The 15,307-nt window shown below is 41.3% G+C and overlaps 1 protein-coding gene across 1 annotated transcript in view; it reads right to left on the minus strand.

Annotated features, from left to right (window-relative positions):
• Positions 1-15,307, minus strand: part of LOC103779993 (rho guanine nucleotide exchange factor 7-like) — a 20,338-nt gene that overhangs the window by 1,792 nt on the left and 3,239 nt on the right. The window contains exons 2-4 of the mRNA XM_008947640.1: positions 13,784-13,914; positions 11,146-11,347; positions 4,503-4,591 (exon numbers count right to left, since the gene is read on the minus strand). Of these exons, the coding sequence (XP_008945888.1) occupies positions 4,503-4,591; positions 11,146-11,347; positions 13,784-13,914 (422 nt within the window). The remainder of the gene's footprint in view (positions 1-4,502; positions 4,592-11,145; positions 11,348-13,783; positions 13,915-15,307) is intronic.

The raw sequence follows: 15,307 nt of genomic DNA on the forward strand, positions 1-15,307 counted from the left end.
AGTTCATTCTTTTGTTGGAAATCTGAATCCTGAACTGAAGATTAAAATGTCTCCATTCTCTGCTAAATACTATGACAGAAGAATGTCACAGGCTACTAACTACAGCTTAAAGTCTAACATGGGCACACAAACTGTGAAAAAACTAAGGGGTTCTTGACCACTTAACACCACAGGGGAAAAAAGAAATATCATTGATCATAGCACTAATTAAACCCCATATTCTCTTACACCCATTAAAAAGTCAATTGTTAAAAAGGAAATATAAAAGCACTTGGGATTCATGAGGTTTAAAACTAAGTGCAGGACCAATCTTTTCCAATATGGCTTTTCCTACAAAAGCCTTCCCAGCCCAAAGTCCTTACACAGCCATTACTAGGGAAAAGGAGACTGCAAGCCCAGGACAGAAGCACAGTGTCCTGATGAAGCACTGACCAGCATTAAAAAACAGCCAAAGATAAAAATCAATAAATTTGCTGGACATCTTGAAAGGCAGCACCACTGCTCTGCTTTCCCAAAGAGTATTTCCATTCTCTGCTACAAACAGCCCTCTGAAAAGCTTAAAATAAAACTAGCTTCATGTTGGACAACACTCCATTATTTTACTGGGCTGGTTTGCATCTTTATTTGTGTATATTCTTTGCTATACAGACAATATGAAACTGGAGGAAAAAGACTTAAGAGACAGGAAAAAATAAGAATGGAAAAAAAAACCCTATCTAACTAAACCCTAACTTAAAAACTAGAATTAGCAACCTGATAAATTACTGGAAAAAGGCAAATAAATCCAACTCTAAGTAAAACTGTTACAAAACCTGTGCAGAGTCCTAGATACACTTACACTGCTGTGTTATTCTAGCAGTTCAGTGTTACACAATACTTTAGATATACAGTTTTAAACAATCCCCAAACATGTTAAATCTCTTTCCTTTTTTTTCCCCCAAGTACAGTTTCCATTGCATACAACATTCTTTGACTACCTTTTAATAAAAATAATCTTGCTTACATAGCTCTAAAACCTCAGTTCTGTGAAATCTCACATCCTTCCAGCTGAACTTACCTCCCTCCCTGAGAAGCTGAGGATTAAATGCTCAGGCTGTGCTTTGAAGAGATAAGCAGTCAGGATTGCAACTCAGTGTTTTGGCACCAGAGCCCCCTTAAATTCCTCACATCCACATCTTGCCCGCGGGTTCTAATAATCACCTTTCTTCCCTTTCCTGCTTTCTGCACGTTCTGGCTGCTGCAAGACCCCATGAGACCTCCAGGACCTTGTTTCCACAACTCCACCACAATATTAGCACAGATAAGAGCAGCATTGAAGTGGCAGCTTTTGCAGTGATGAATGGCAGGCACAGACAACTGAGCTCATACAGCACCAGCTCCCTCAATCACACAGCATGGAAAATTCAAGCATGGTTAACAGTTCTGTCACACAAAACCTCAGCTGTGTCCCCTAGGCACAAACTACCACCCAAAAATGGATTTAAAATGACCTACATGGAGCCAATCACCTTCTAAACCAGAGGGAGAAAAGGCAGATTTCACAGCTATGCTTGACCATGATCCTGGGGCACATTCCCATTTTATAGCACTCAACTGGAATATCACATACTTCAGCAAAATGGTGATCAAGGTCTGATTTTCCTGGTTCCTGAGACTCTGAGAGGTGAACCCCATAAAACAGGCCCTTGAGAGGGGCAATGTGAAGCACCATACAAGTATACCCATATCTCAAGTGCCCCTCAAAAACTTTTATGAGCTTTAGTAAACACAAACTCTTCAGCCAACTTCAAAAGTGTGGCCTCAACAGGAGTGCTTATTCTCTACCACTTCTCAAACACTCACATGAAAAATGAGGTCACCCAAACACTCACACCATGGAGAAATTTGCCTGTTTCTTTACCTGCTTTTAGAACAGCTACTTAATCTCAAGGCAACAGTCATCTAAATTGAGATAATCTCATTTTATTTCAGACACAAAGTTTGCACAGCAGGCAAATTTTAAGAGTCAAGCAAATGTGCTGGGTCTTCTCAAGAACACTCAGTGCAAGGTGCAGCTAATAAAGGACACTAGATGGTCTGTGATTTGTGTTCTGGACTTCAACTGAGCTCTGTGAATCCACAAAAATGAAGAACATGTTTACAAGGGGGTGAAGAACAGAGGAAGCAGTGAAAGCAGTCTGCTCTTTACATTCATCACCCTTCCCTTAGCCTCTCCCAGCCCTTCTCCCACAGCAGGAGAGGAGCTGAGCCTCTCCTACCACCTCCTGAGCTTCCTCCGAATTGCCCTTTGATTTTGTCCCCAGTCTGACAAATTTACCCAGAGGTGTTGCCTGCACCTGCACAAACCCTTCCCCCAGAAAAATAGTAATAAACCAGCAGCAGGGTCACAAGATCTCAGCACACACATGGTGGAAGATAGCCACAACTTAAAACCAGCAAGCACCCCCAAAGTACCAGCCTCAAATCATGCTTGGTCATCCAGAGAGCCTTTAACACAGGTTTTAACACTCCTCATTCGAGCTACATCCTTTCAGCTCTCAGTTGCTAGAGGTTTATTTGGAGCTGTTCTGTTTTTACCTTAGTAGGGGCTCATCTTTGTTATCAGGAGAGACTGATAAGACTTTAACACAGGGAAGTCTCATGTCTGCAGCTTATGTATTAAGACAGAACAACTTCACTCACAGGTTAAACTGCTTTCACTTCAGTGAATGGGTTTGCTGTTTGTCTTATCTACCTGTAAAAAATCATTACTTATTTAATAATTATAAAAAAATCAATATTTTATGCTTCTATTGCCATTGAAGCCCTCAGTATTTTTCAAGAAAACCCAGAAGCCAGCTAGTCTCATTTAGGTTAAGCCCAGCAGTGAAGTTTTACTTGAAGTTTTACTTGCAGCACAGCCTCTCATTCTTTAAAGAATAAAATGGTGGGCTTGAATTAAAAAAAAAAGGGGAGGAAGGGTGTTTTATGTGTTTCACAAAGTACATAGCAGCTGGAGTCTCCATGATTATGGTAACAGGCTATCCAGGAACAGTGATAAAAAACACACAAGTCAAAGGTGGTATTTCAAAGTTGTTTGGCCTTAAACTTAACTATGGTTTAGGCCAATTCAAGCATTTATTTTCTCTTCTTTTCACTGAAGTGCACTATCATCCCCCAAACCAGCCTGGTTTACAAAGTAAAATATGCAACCACAAGACTCAATTTGTTTTGGTCGCAGTCAAATTGAATTTCTAGTGAAGCCCCAAATTAAACAGCCACAACTCTTACTTTTCATCCTACTAAGATCTCAGCAGGGAAATCAGAAGATTAAATATGAGGCATGTATTTACCACTGCCTTAAAAAAAAGAACAAACACACCAACACATAACCCCCCCTAAATCTAAAGGGCTGGTATTCAAGAGAACAGTCTATTTTAATTAAAAATTCAACATCAAAATAGATGGAACTGAAATAAGAGCAATCTTCTGCCTAGTGGAGGAACTAAACCCTCTCCTCTGCACTCACTTCAGTTTTCTTGGATGACAAACAGGTTTCAACACCAAAGATGGAACTTGGCAGTCTTCTGCCTAGTGGAAGAACTAAACCCTCTCCTCTGCACTCACTTCAGTTTTCTTGGATGACAAACAGGTTTCAACACCAAAAAAAAAAACAGATGACATATTTGCCACTGCACACTGGAGCAACTTTGGGGGGGGGGAAAAAAAAAAAAGACTATAGATACAGTAAAAAAACAACAGTAAAAAGGAAAATTATGGTTTTCCTTGTGGAAAACCTCAGGGAGACCTTGTGGTTTGATCTGACACCAGCAGGGAGCAGTGGTGAACAAAAACAGTAAGATGCTTTTTGCTTCCTGGTGTATCTGCTGGTAGCAAATAAAGGATTCCCAAAATGGTCACACCACCACTTTTAAAGACTGGTGTGTTTCTGAAGAGGTCTGAGTAGGCACCCCCAGGGATCCTTAATCTGGTACAGGCTGACTCTGGCCACGCTGCTTTTGCTCTGCAATGATCCACTGGTGTCAGAGAGAGGTTCCCAATGTTAATTATTGACTTGATAAGCATGAATATTAATAGTTGAGTTGATGAGCATGGATACAAAGGAGGCAAACTATTTCAAAACGTTCAATGTCTTGTTCAACAAAAAGGACAAATATTGTAAATCATTTTAAGACAGCAGAATTTCACTAATTCATAAAGACTGGGGAAGAATGTGTGTTTGGGGATGGGTAGAAGAAGGCAATTAATAACTAGCAAATAAAATGAGCATAAGATGTTACATAAATGCCTATGATTCACTTAGACTATAACTTTACATCATGCTTAGGAATCTGTATGATCATTCTATTAAATAATAAGGATGTTTAGATGAGAACTCACTAAAAGCTCATTTGGGCACCAGGGCTCTGACAAGGCTGCCCAATTTTTTTGTGGAGATAAAAGCATTTAGTTCAATGACATCCTGTACACAACAGCTGGCAGAGAAAAAAAGGATCACTCACCACATTGTAATAGCTTTTGTTAATTGCAGACGTATCAAAGCCTTTGGGGGGACTCTTCAACGTCCCTGATTTTGGGGAGACAGGTTTTTCTGAAAGGTAAGAGATTGTGGGGTCAGTGGAGTGCAATTTCACAGCTCAACACTAGAGGTCAAACAAACTGCTTTCAAATATTCATCCTCAGACACTGAAGAGAGTGTTTCACTTCAAACTTGGGCTTGAAATTACTGGGAAAGAATCACAGTAGCTCATATGTTCACAGTGAATGAAACTCTAGCCTCAGTGAGAGCCTTAATACCTCTTTTGCTTTAAGTGTGCAACTAAATCAATATACCAGAGGTGGGACACCACACTCAGTCTGGTTGAAATAGAAAATCAAAACACTGCACAAGTAGTAGAGTGACTTACCAGATGCCTACTCCAGAAAATCACCTTTTAAAACTAATTATCTTTTACTATCAGTGAAGACAAAAATAACAACACTTGAGAAAACTGGAGAACAGAGTCCATCAAAGTAATAAATAAATGAGGCTTCAGCTGAAAGTGTGGAGCAGCTCAGGCCCCAAAAACCCACCAGTGCTGCTATGTTTCAGGGGACTTCCTCTGTATAACACTGGAACTGCCCTCAAAAGAATCTATTCTAAAAATAAAATATGGTCTTAAAACTGCCAAACATGGGCAAGAACATTTCTCCTTACCACGTTGAGAGAGGGCAGTCAAATCCTTTTGGTTAATACCCCCTATTGCCCCCCCAAGTCAGCTCTGAGAGCTCAGAACCCTCCAGCCCCAGCAGTTTTCAGCTGGGGCAACTGATGCTCAGGCAGCAGCCCTGCAGTGATCTATGTGCTCTGCTGTACAAGCCCAGTCATTCCCAGAGACAAGACTCCTCCCACCCCTTAGAACCCAAGCAGATTTGTGGTCACCTAAATCCATGTCAGATGTACAGCTCCTCATTTATATATTGGTACAGAATGCTTCTTATTCGTGGGCCAATTACAGTTTATTTTGTACTGAATGCTGAGAGTCATGTGGTTTACACAAACCAAGTGATTTGCTTTCATTCTCTGGGGAAGCTTTTTGACTCATCACACAATTTATAGTGACTTTCAAGTTCCCTAATACCTAAAGGCTTATTAATCATGTGCCAAAAAAAATCATGAAAGAAGAAATCAGAGTTATTTAAAGAAAAAGGTGGCTACTTGTCACTGATTTTTATCATATTACAGATGGCTGATCCTTGTTAATCTGGAGAAAGCTGGCTGGTCATATAAATTTGACTCTTCTTCCAGCTACTTTTTATCTCTAAAGGGTGTAAAAATGCATCTCTTCCCCTAATTTTTTACTCCTAAGCTGCTAAGAAAGTGTGAGATTTTCTACAGAGTTGATGTAGACATTTTTATTACCAGCTGATTCAGTTATCCATCAAAGAGATGATCAAATTCAGATTCAAAACAGGGCACAAACAATATCACACACAAATCATTCTGCCTGGCCCGAACTGCCATAATTAACATTCAGCTTTTAAACTCTAAAAGCCACTTCTATTGTAGAAACACAGAATTAGACACAGCAAATCAGCCCAGCTGTCTTTCATGTCTGGTATTCTGCCTTCAAGCAGTGCCTTGCTTCAAAAGCAGGAATAAGAAACAGTCTTGTTCCAATTAGCTCATTGCACAACGTATTACACAAAAGACAATCCTGATTGTGCATGTAAGATGTTACTTTCTTAGCATAAACAAAGATAAGTGTTATTTATCCTCCTTCAGCAGAGAGGATTAAAGTATTTTGGCAAATCTATAGCAGAAGTATTGAACATTTCAAGGAGGTGTCACTCCCATTCAGCATACTGGGAACACACACAGGTCTTCCAGTGCAAAGGGCTCTGAAATGTCAGCAGACCCCTGGCACCTTGCCCCCTCCCCAGCACATCAGCTGTCTTCTCAAAGTCTTGGAAGAGAGCAAACTCAGCCAGACACCAAGTTTTCCCAGACAGAAGTCTCTCCCCTTCTACTTTTCTCCTAGTCACAGTGTAAATCCATTACATTAACCCTGAAAATACCACCAACACACACATACCATATATACCATCAAATGCAAAGCAAACAAGCATCTCCTCAAGTGCTGGGAGAGACTGCAGCCAGCTGATGACTGGAATCAAGAGGTAAGTTACCAGTTCCTTTCCTGATCAAAGCATTAAATTCAACAGATCTCAGCTACACTTGATAATGCTTTGAAGTGGCTAGTGATAAACCAGATAACAGTTTATTGAACAGATCATCTTTGGGTAGAGAGCAAAGCTGGCACAGATTCTTCACATTATTCTTCCAGCAAATAATTATTCTCAGTAGAACCAAAACTTAAAGGAGCTGCTTCAAGTAACCTCTATCTAAGTAGTACATAAGATGCCATGAACTCTCTAAGATGAAGTTAAAAACATCTTTAAAACACCTTTACAAACATCTACCTGTTTGGGGCTGTAAAAGGACAATTTACTCAATCCTTCCCAATGTTTTCTTTCGTTCTATTTTTATTTGCATGCAAGTATTTCTTTTATTTGCCTTCAAATTACTTACCATCCTCACACCCTCTCCTACCTCTTCTGCCCTGTCTCCACTTTGTCACACTAATTTTGATGCAACAGCCTCCTCCAGGACATGCTTCACTGAAGCATTTCAACCCTGCTGCTGCAGGGACATCACCACTTGCTTCTGCTCTTAGTGGGCTGTGGTGTCATCTAGCTGCAAGGACCCAGTTTGAACCAATCCATCCTACAGGACAGGAGGAAAGATGCACCAACAGGGACACCAAAAGCTACATGGTTCCTATCAGTGAAGTCCACCAATGTTTCTGCTTCTTCCCTGGTAGAACTCAAGTCCCAACCTCTTTTGGGTTTGTGCCTGCAGAGTAACACTTGACAACAAAATACTCCAAGTGGACATGCCCCAGGAGAGGAAAACTGGCACTCTTAGTGGGCTTTCCTTGGTGGCTGGGTGAAGGACCCTTCACCTCTCTCTGCCCCTTTTCATGTAAAGGGAAAAAAAAAATCCCAAAACACAAAAAATAAACCCAACAAACTCAGTACAGCCACACTGTGAAGTATCTACCAAGTTTACACAGTATAAATCTTTTACCCTCTGCCACGTGTCACGGTATGGCAGGATGGAAATAAAGTCCTCTCATTTCAAAGTGCTTCCTGACTGGTGATCAAAGAAGGTTATTAAAAAGGCAAGATGTTACAGGGTTTAAAAAGGGAAATGAAAACATGTGCACAGGGAGGGAGGAAGAGAGAGACATGGACATTCTTTCTGGTCCTTAGTGCAGACACATACCTGAAAAGAAACTACTACTATATATTTTTTACACTCAAACTTAACAGATAGATAGAAGCACCATAATTTCAGACAAACCCTCCTTGAAGATCAGGGTTATGGAGGAAGAAATAATAAACAGAGTCCAAAGGAAAATAAATCCCATTTTACCTCTCAACCAATTTCCTCCAAAATACAGAGTTATTTTCCAGCTTAAGAAAACTGAATGCTGTGCTCTGCTCCATCATCTCAGCATCTGTCTACAGCCATTGACAGCTCCCCTCATTGAATAATTAACTTGAATAACTAATTGTACAAGCTAAGATGACAAATACACAGTTATCTGACATAAGAGGATTTTTAATTTAGAACAAAAATCCATTGATCTAAAGATCTAATGCCAATGAATTTCATGAGAATTAAAACAAACCCACACATGCATATAGAACTTTTCTGGTGTTACAGAGTTTGCCAAAGTCAGGTTCCAGCAGACTGGAGGGATTTGTTTAATCAAACCCACCATTTCCCAGGAGCTCCCTAAATAACATCTCATAAAAAATGATAAACAGTGTTGCCTGTACTGAATTTCTAACTAATTCCAGTATTTTCAACCACACTTGATAGAAAAAAGGATGGAAGCATACTGTCAATATCAGAACATTTTACAGAGTACTCTGAAAACCAGTTACATGCCCAGGATGAACATCTTGTTCATGAATAGACCTTAATCAAGAGCAAGAATTTTAACAATCCTGCCCTGATCTTTTTAAAATCAATTCATTGTAACCCTGACAGAAACCACATTTTTAATCTGAGCTTGCAAGACAGCAAGTTCTACTAGTTATACAATACATCAGGAAATAAAGGCAACACTTGAAATATTTCTGAATTAGGAAAATGTTAAAGTTGCCAGGAAGTCAAAAAAAATGGACAGTGAAAGAAATGTCAACCAGTCTAATGAAGAACAGGAAAAAAAGAGCAAGGGCACAGAAATGCAACAGAGATTGTCAACCTTATGCATAACCTTGATGAAACTTCTCATGAACATCCACCAGAACCATTCAGGTCACCTCAGAGCTCTCTGCACAAGAGTTGTTTCACCAAGGACAGCAGAAGGAAGCAAGTCCAGATTGCAGGGGCAATGTCTTGTGATACAGAAGGGAGCAGAACAGGGGGGAAAACACCAACTTAAAAATATGGGTGAAAAACTGAGTCCCACTAGTGACAATGTAAGGGCAAAAAGGCTCACAAGAATAAGTCCTTTAAAAACTAGGGGCATCTCAAAGGAAAAACAGGGAAAGTCCACACAAATTGCCACGATCAAGCATCACAAATACTACAGTGACTTCAACCACACAAGAAGCAGCAAAAGTAACCAGAAAAAGTCAGGTAACCAGCTGAAATACAACTGCTGTGGACATAAGGTAGTAGCAACAAAACATTCCACATACATAGATGAAGGGGCAAAGCTGACCTACAACTCAGCAGAGAGGAATTAGACATCAAGCAGCTCTTAGTCTGCCATGATTCCTTCTACCAACCTTCCTCATCCTCATTACAAAAAGGTCACCTTCAGACAACACAAACACATCTATAAAGGCATAAAACTAGGTTAAAAATAGTGTTTTGATAAACTAAACAGTACCTGCTGTGCTGATGTGGCAGTACAAGAACTAGTTATAGCCATCTCTGAAACCATAAAGGACATGGGAGGTTCTATAAAATACCAGAAAAATGTCAAATAGAGTAGTTGTGTTTAAAAAGCAGGAGAGCAGAGAAATCTAGAGAGCCACAGGTCAGCCACTTTAACTTTGTTATAGTGAGTAAATGCACAGAAAAACCCATGAACTCAAATCCCTGAGAAAGAGAAAAGCACAGGCAAATGTTCCCTGCCACAGAAGAAACTGAGCACATGGAGAGTGCTCCAAGAAGTCTTGCAGAAGCCAGAAGGAGCAAGTAGCACAGGGAACAAACATGTCTATACACAGAGGAGGGAAAGGAAGAGCTTAGGAGAACTTCTCTGAGGGGCAGAAGTGAAAGCAGGGGCTGGCAGCAACTCATCTCAGCCCCCAGGAACCAGACAAGGTTGCATGGACCTGTAATGATCAAACTGCACTTGGTACTAACCTCAGCCCCACAGCCTGCTGGCTTTTCAGTTATAAAACAGCCACTTCACCCAAGTGTTCTTAAAAAAAAAAAAACCAGGAACAACCTCAATTTCAGTCACTGGCAACTTTCTGTTCTCCTATGTTGGCTGTTAAAGGCTGTTTCCTAACTGGAGCCTAACTGCTGACCCACGTTCCAGTCTCAAGTCAGAAGAGATCCAAGCAGATGAAACCCCAACAAGACCTTTGGAGCAATGTCCTTAAATTAAAAGCAATGGGACAAGACATTCATCCCAGCTGAAAGACTGCTACAACACTACAGACAGGAAAAACCCCAGGCTTCAGGAATTGTTTTTCAGGATAAGCCACATCTGAGATACCTCTGAAGAACATTAAAGCTGAATCTCACAGTGTGACTATGCCTAAGAAGATCTAGTTGCAAATGATCATCAAGTTACAGATCTAAGACTCCAGGATTTTGCAAAATCATGACTGTAGACAGCAAATCAAGGAGGAAAATATGAGGATGCAACTGGAGAAAGGAGAAGTTTAAAAATGGAGCTTTAATCCTCATAGTGGATTAAAAAATCAGTGTTAGTTCTGAGTCCTTCCTGAAGATGACAGTTACAGAAGGCACTTTCCCTGAGTGAAGTTCAACCCAAAACTTCAGTGGGAGAGTGGAGCCTGTATAAAGAAAAGCTGAAGGCACATGAACAATGAAGAAAAAGCACAAATTATTTTTCAAAAACTGTCTCTAACTTTTAGGAGATTTTGGTACAACTGGGGATTTATCCTGCAGTTGTTTGCTTTGTTTAGAGATTTTTGGTTTGCTTTGCTTTGCTTTCTGGTTTTGTTGTTTTTAAAGGGATCTCCAGGTAATCTCTCACTATTTAACCCCAAAGCACCATTTCAAAGTACATCAGCATCGAAGCCAAAATCCAACAATCCAGGAATTCAGACCAAGGAAGTTGGAGCAGCTGGACTGTGACACAGACAGAGAAGCAGAGAGACTAGTGGAGTTTCCTGCATGCTCACTGTTAACTCAGAAATCCTAGAGCACCCCATACAGCTCACTGCAGTGGGGGAGTCCCTGAGCATTAATGATGGCTATGAATGAAGTTCAGTAAATACAATCAAGCATAAAAAAAAAAAGGCATGACAAGTTCTGATGAATCAGCCAACCTCTGCCCAACACAGGGATCTGTGCCAACACACTCCCCCTTCAGAACTCACCATTGGATTTTATTTCTCTTACATAGTTGCTTGGAAACCAGCCTGTTTTGCCATTCAGAGTTCCTTCCCACCAGCCTCCTTCTTCCACTCGTGTAACATGAATGATATCTCCTTTTGAAAAAGAAAGTTCATCTTCATTGGTCTGTTGAAAATTAAATTTTGCTCTCACCACCAACTGATGGTTGCTGTTATCTGTCATGTCCTAGCAAGTCAGAACACAAAGGATAAAAAAAAACATGTTACAGAGGAACAATTATTCCATGAACAAACCCCAAATACCCATAAAATGGAAACATCCTCCCCTCCACACAATCCTCTCCATGAATTTTTAATCTAAGCATTTCCAAGGGATGATTTACCCTTTTGAGTATTTGTCTTTGTCAATCTATGGATTTCTATCAGTCCAGGGAGCATATTGTCTTCATACAGCCTCTTCAAATCAAAAGGGGGTAAACAGAGCCAAAATGAGACTAATCCTGACTCCCCCAAAGAATCCAACTCTATTTTCTATTTATAACATAAATTGAAACTGCCTTTGCCAACAACAGCTTTACATTAGTTTTATCCTCAAACTTTTTGGGCTTGGAGGAGGGTGGAATTGAGCTGGGTTTAATTTAGTTCCAGATCTAAAAAAAGAATTTGCAGTTTAAAACCCTTCTTTCCCCCCTAGTAACAGCTCAGGCTGGAAAGTTCCACACACAAGAGTGCAACTCTCCAAGGCTTGCTGATGGAGAAGGACAGAGTTCTTCCAAAAAAAATCTACAACAAAGTTATGCAGTTTTTATGCTAAAAAAATCTTTTATGCTAAAACTTTTATGCTAAAAAATTCTGAATGCTTGGAACTCCTTTAAATAATCCAAATATAACCCGTTGTGCTGGATCTGAAAGAACAGGACCACAAATTCTGTCTCTATCAGAAGGATCAATACATGGATCACTAAAAAATTAACTTAGTGAGAAAATGAGGCTGGAAAGTTCCACACACAAGAGTGCAACTCTCCAAGGCTTGCTGATGGAGAAGGACAGAGTTCTTCCAAAAAACCTACAACACAGTTATGCAGTTTTTATGCTAAAAAAATCTTTTATGCTAAAACTTTTATGCTAAAAAATCCTGAATACTTGGAACTCCTTTAAATAATCCAAATATAACCCGTTGTGCTGGATCTGAAAGAACAGGACCACAAATTCTGTCTCTATCAGAAGGATCAATACATGGATCACTAAAAAATTAACTTAGTGAGAAAATGACTGTAAGCAGCCCTAGTCATCTGTCCAAGCAGCAGAATTTCACCTACATGTTGTCTAATTAGGTGGATTAAAAAAGATGTCCTGCATAATGTCACTGGGACCTTATCACATCAGCTTAATTCATACCCATCATGTTATTGTATCACAACTCAATTTAACAACTAGAATTTTAGGGGCTGAGAAACTGTAAGAAAATGAGAGCAAACAGCTTTAAAAACATGCAGAAAGCCCCAAGATGACAATGTTCAACAACCAGATCAGCACATTTCCAAACAAGTGCCTCTGCCTTAGTCCCCTGCTTGTACATGATGTGCTTTCATCTGCTATGACCACTCAACAGGAGACAACGTTTTGCCTCAGTAAACAGCCACAAAATAAGCAGTGACACTGCACAGCAACATCAACTACAGTCCCCTGACTCTGCCAGGATGGCTCTCCAGTAGAGGAAACCGAGTACAAATTTGGTGAGAACAGTTCCAAACTGATCATCTACAGCAGCAAAACCAGACCAAGAATTTCCAGGGTTTGGCCACTAGCTCTGTTTCCCTCCTCCTTGCACCTCTCTGCAACTTCTGCAGAGCTGCTCAGATCACCAAAGTGATATAAAGATATAAAACTGATTACTTCAGTCATCCAGCCCACAGCAAGACCCACAAAGTGTCATCAGCAAAACTGAGTGGCTTGTGAACAGCAGAGTAGGAGCTGGAATTAGTGGCCTAGGGCAAGGACTTGCACGGGCTCTGCTACCAGAGAACAGACATCAAACCACCCCTAAGAAATCTCAAGCAGAGCACTGTTTCATGTAGCAATCTCCACATAGTTCAGAACAGCCTCCTTCAAGCATGGAAAAATCAGGTTAGAGTAGGGATCTGAACCATCCTTACAAATCTTTTAGTCACTCAAAGCACCTTTCATCACAATTAGCTGCAATAGAGTAATCCATCCTGATTTCAGCTGTACTGTTAAACAACTGCCCACACCACTCAGTCACCTGAAGGATTCACCTTGAAATGTAACACAAAACAGGAGTAACTACCAACATTAAAAATACTGCCTTTGCTGAAGCTTGAATAGCCTTCAATCATCATCCCTAAACTCAGAGACATGGAGAAAATGAGATTTTTGCCTTTGGAAATGCAAGTCCTTACACTGAAAAGTGAGAAATAAATCCAGGAAAATCCTGTGCATGCAGACAACATGGAGTGGTAAGCCAGGAAAAAATATCAGTTCACAGAAATCTGTGGAATATCTCAAGAAAAGCTGCAAAAATAGAACATCACAGGCTGGAAATACAGAGGTTAAAGAGGCAACAGTTATTTTGCTACACTATTGGTTAAAACACCCCCAAAAACCCCACACTGCAGCATGTTTCACTGCTTCTAGAACTTACCAAACTCCGATACTGTCCCTGAAAGAGTTTTGAAGATCTACTGTGTAAAGATTGGGATCCCAGAGAATCGAAAGACTTTATCCGATGGGATGAGGGACGTGCACATACAGAGTCACTGCCCAGCCCTATGTCTGCAGGAGGGAAAAAAGCAGATATTAGAATTTGAGAAATCTGCATAGAACTCGTGCTTACCTCTGTAAAATTCATGTGCTTAAAGCAGTTGCTCAATAATTGAAGATTAAAAAGAAACTGTAGTCATAAATCTGAAATCCTGAGACACCGGCAGCTTCTTCCCCACTCAGACAGGAAAACTACTTGAGCTGGGTAGAAAGAGGAGGGTTAGGGCTGGGTTTCTCCACTCTATTTAAAGGCAATTAACCACCATCATTTTAGCTAGTGGCCAAGAACTTGAAATGCATGAAACTGCCTTGAAGTAAAGCCAGCCACATCTGTTTCTTAGCTCTCCCCCTGCCCCCCTCTCCTTCTCAATTAAAGCATTCCTTCCACTGTCTTTTTTCCTATGTTCCTTTGTCTCATCCCTTTTTTGCCAGCTAAGCTATTTCTCCTCCTTTGGAGGGAGAGGAAGGGATAGAAGTAACAGAAAAGAAGAAAGCTGCTTGCTCAAAAAACCAACACCCTCCCCCAAGACTCTCCCCTCTTCATTAGCCTCTACTCCAAGAAGCACACCAGTTTGGGATGTCACCTGAGGGGCAGCCCCACATGCTGGCAGGGAGGCACCAAGGGACCCACCACCCCAGCCAGGAGTGGCTAAGAGCAGAGATCAGGCAGTGCTGGGCACGGTGCTCACAGCCAAACCCCAGGGGAGGGATGCTCCAAGGGTGTGAGAGTTGGGCAGAAGAGGAATATTGTCTCACCCTCATCATGAGGAACTTGGACAATCAGGTGCCCTGAAACTCAGGCTAATGTCTTGACAGGAGTCTGCAGCAGCCTACAGGAGGCAGCTGGTGATCCCTGGGATGGAAAGTGGTTCCTGTGGACACAGAGGTGCAGAGCCCCAGGATGGAGAGTGGTGTGGTACGAGGTGTGCTGTGCTGGTCCCCAGACCCAGGGCAGTCAGAGCTGCCAGGACAAACCACAGAGCTGCTGCCCAGGAAGATTGATCACTGCTGCTCTCCCAGCAATGATGAAGAAAACATGAACTTTGGGTGAACTTTGCTCATTATAATATTATTAGGATATGAAAACACACCTCCTGGCCAAAAGCCCTAAGGCTGACCACACCTTGGACACTCCTCCCTGGGCATGCGTGGGAGCCTCACTTGAGATGGCAAAGATTGGCAGGAGGAAGGTGGAGATTGGCAGGAGGCCATGGGACAGGAGAAGAGCAAGGGGCATCACCCAGCATAAAAGATGGCTTCATAGCAACCAAAGAGGGAAGGTTTCCCCACTGAGGAGCATGACAATCAGCAGGACCAACGGGATGCTGCCTGGACCTGGGACCACAGGGACGCCTTGGACCCGTGGTGGGAGCTATCACCCTTTCCCCTCTTTACTTCACCATTC

The sequence above is a fragment of the Merops nubicus genome, unplaced genomic scaffold (assembly GCF_000691845.1).
Source record: "Merops nubicus isolate BGI_N331 unplaced genomic scaffold, ASM69184v1 scaffold8759, whole genome shotgun sequence".
In the NCBI taxonomy this organism is placed as follows: Eukaryota; Metazoa; Chordata; class Aves; order Coraciiformes; family Meropidae; genus Merops; species Merops nubicus.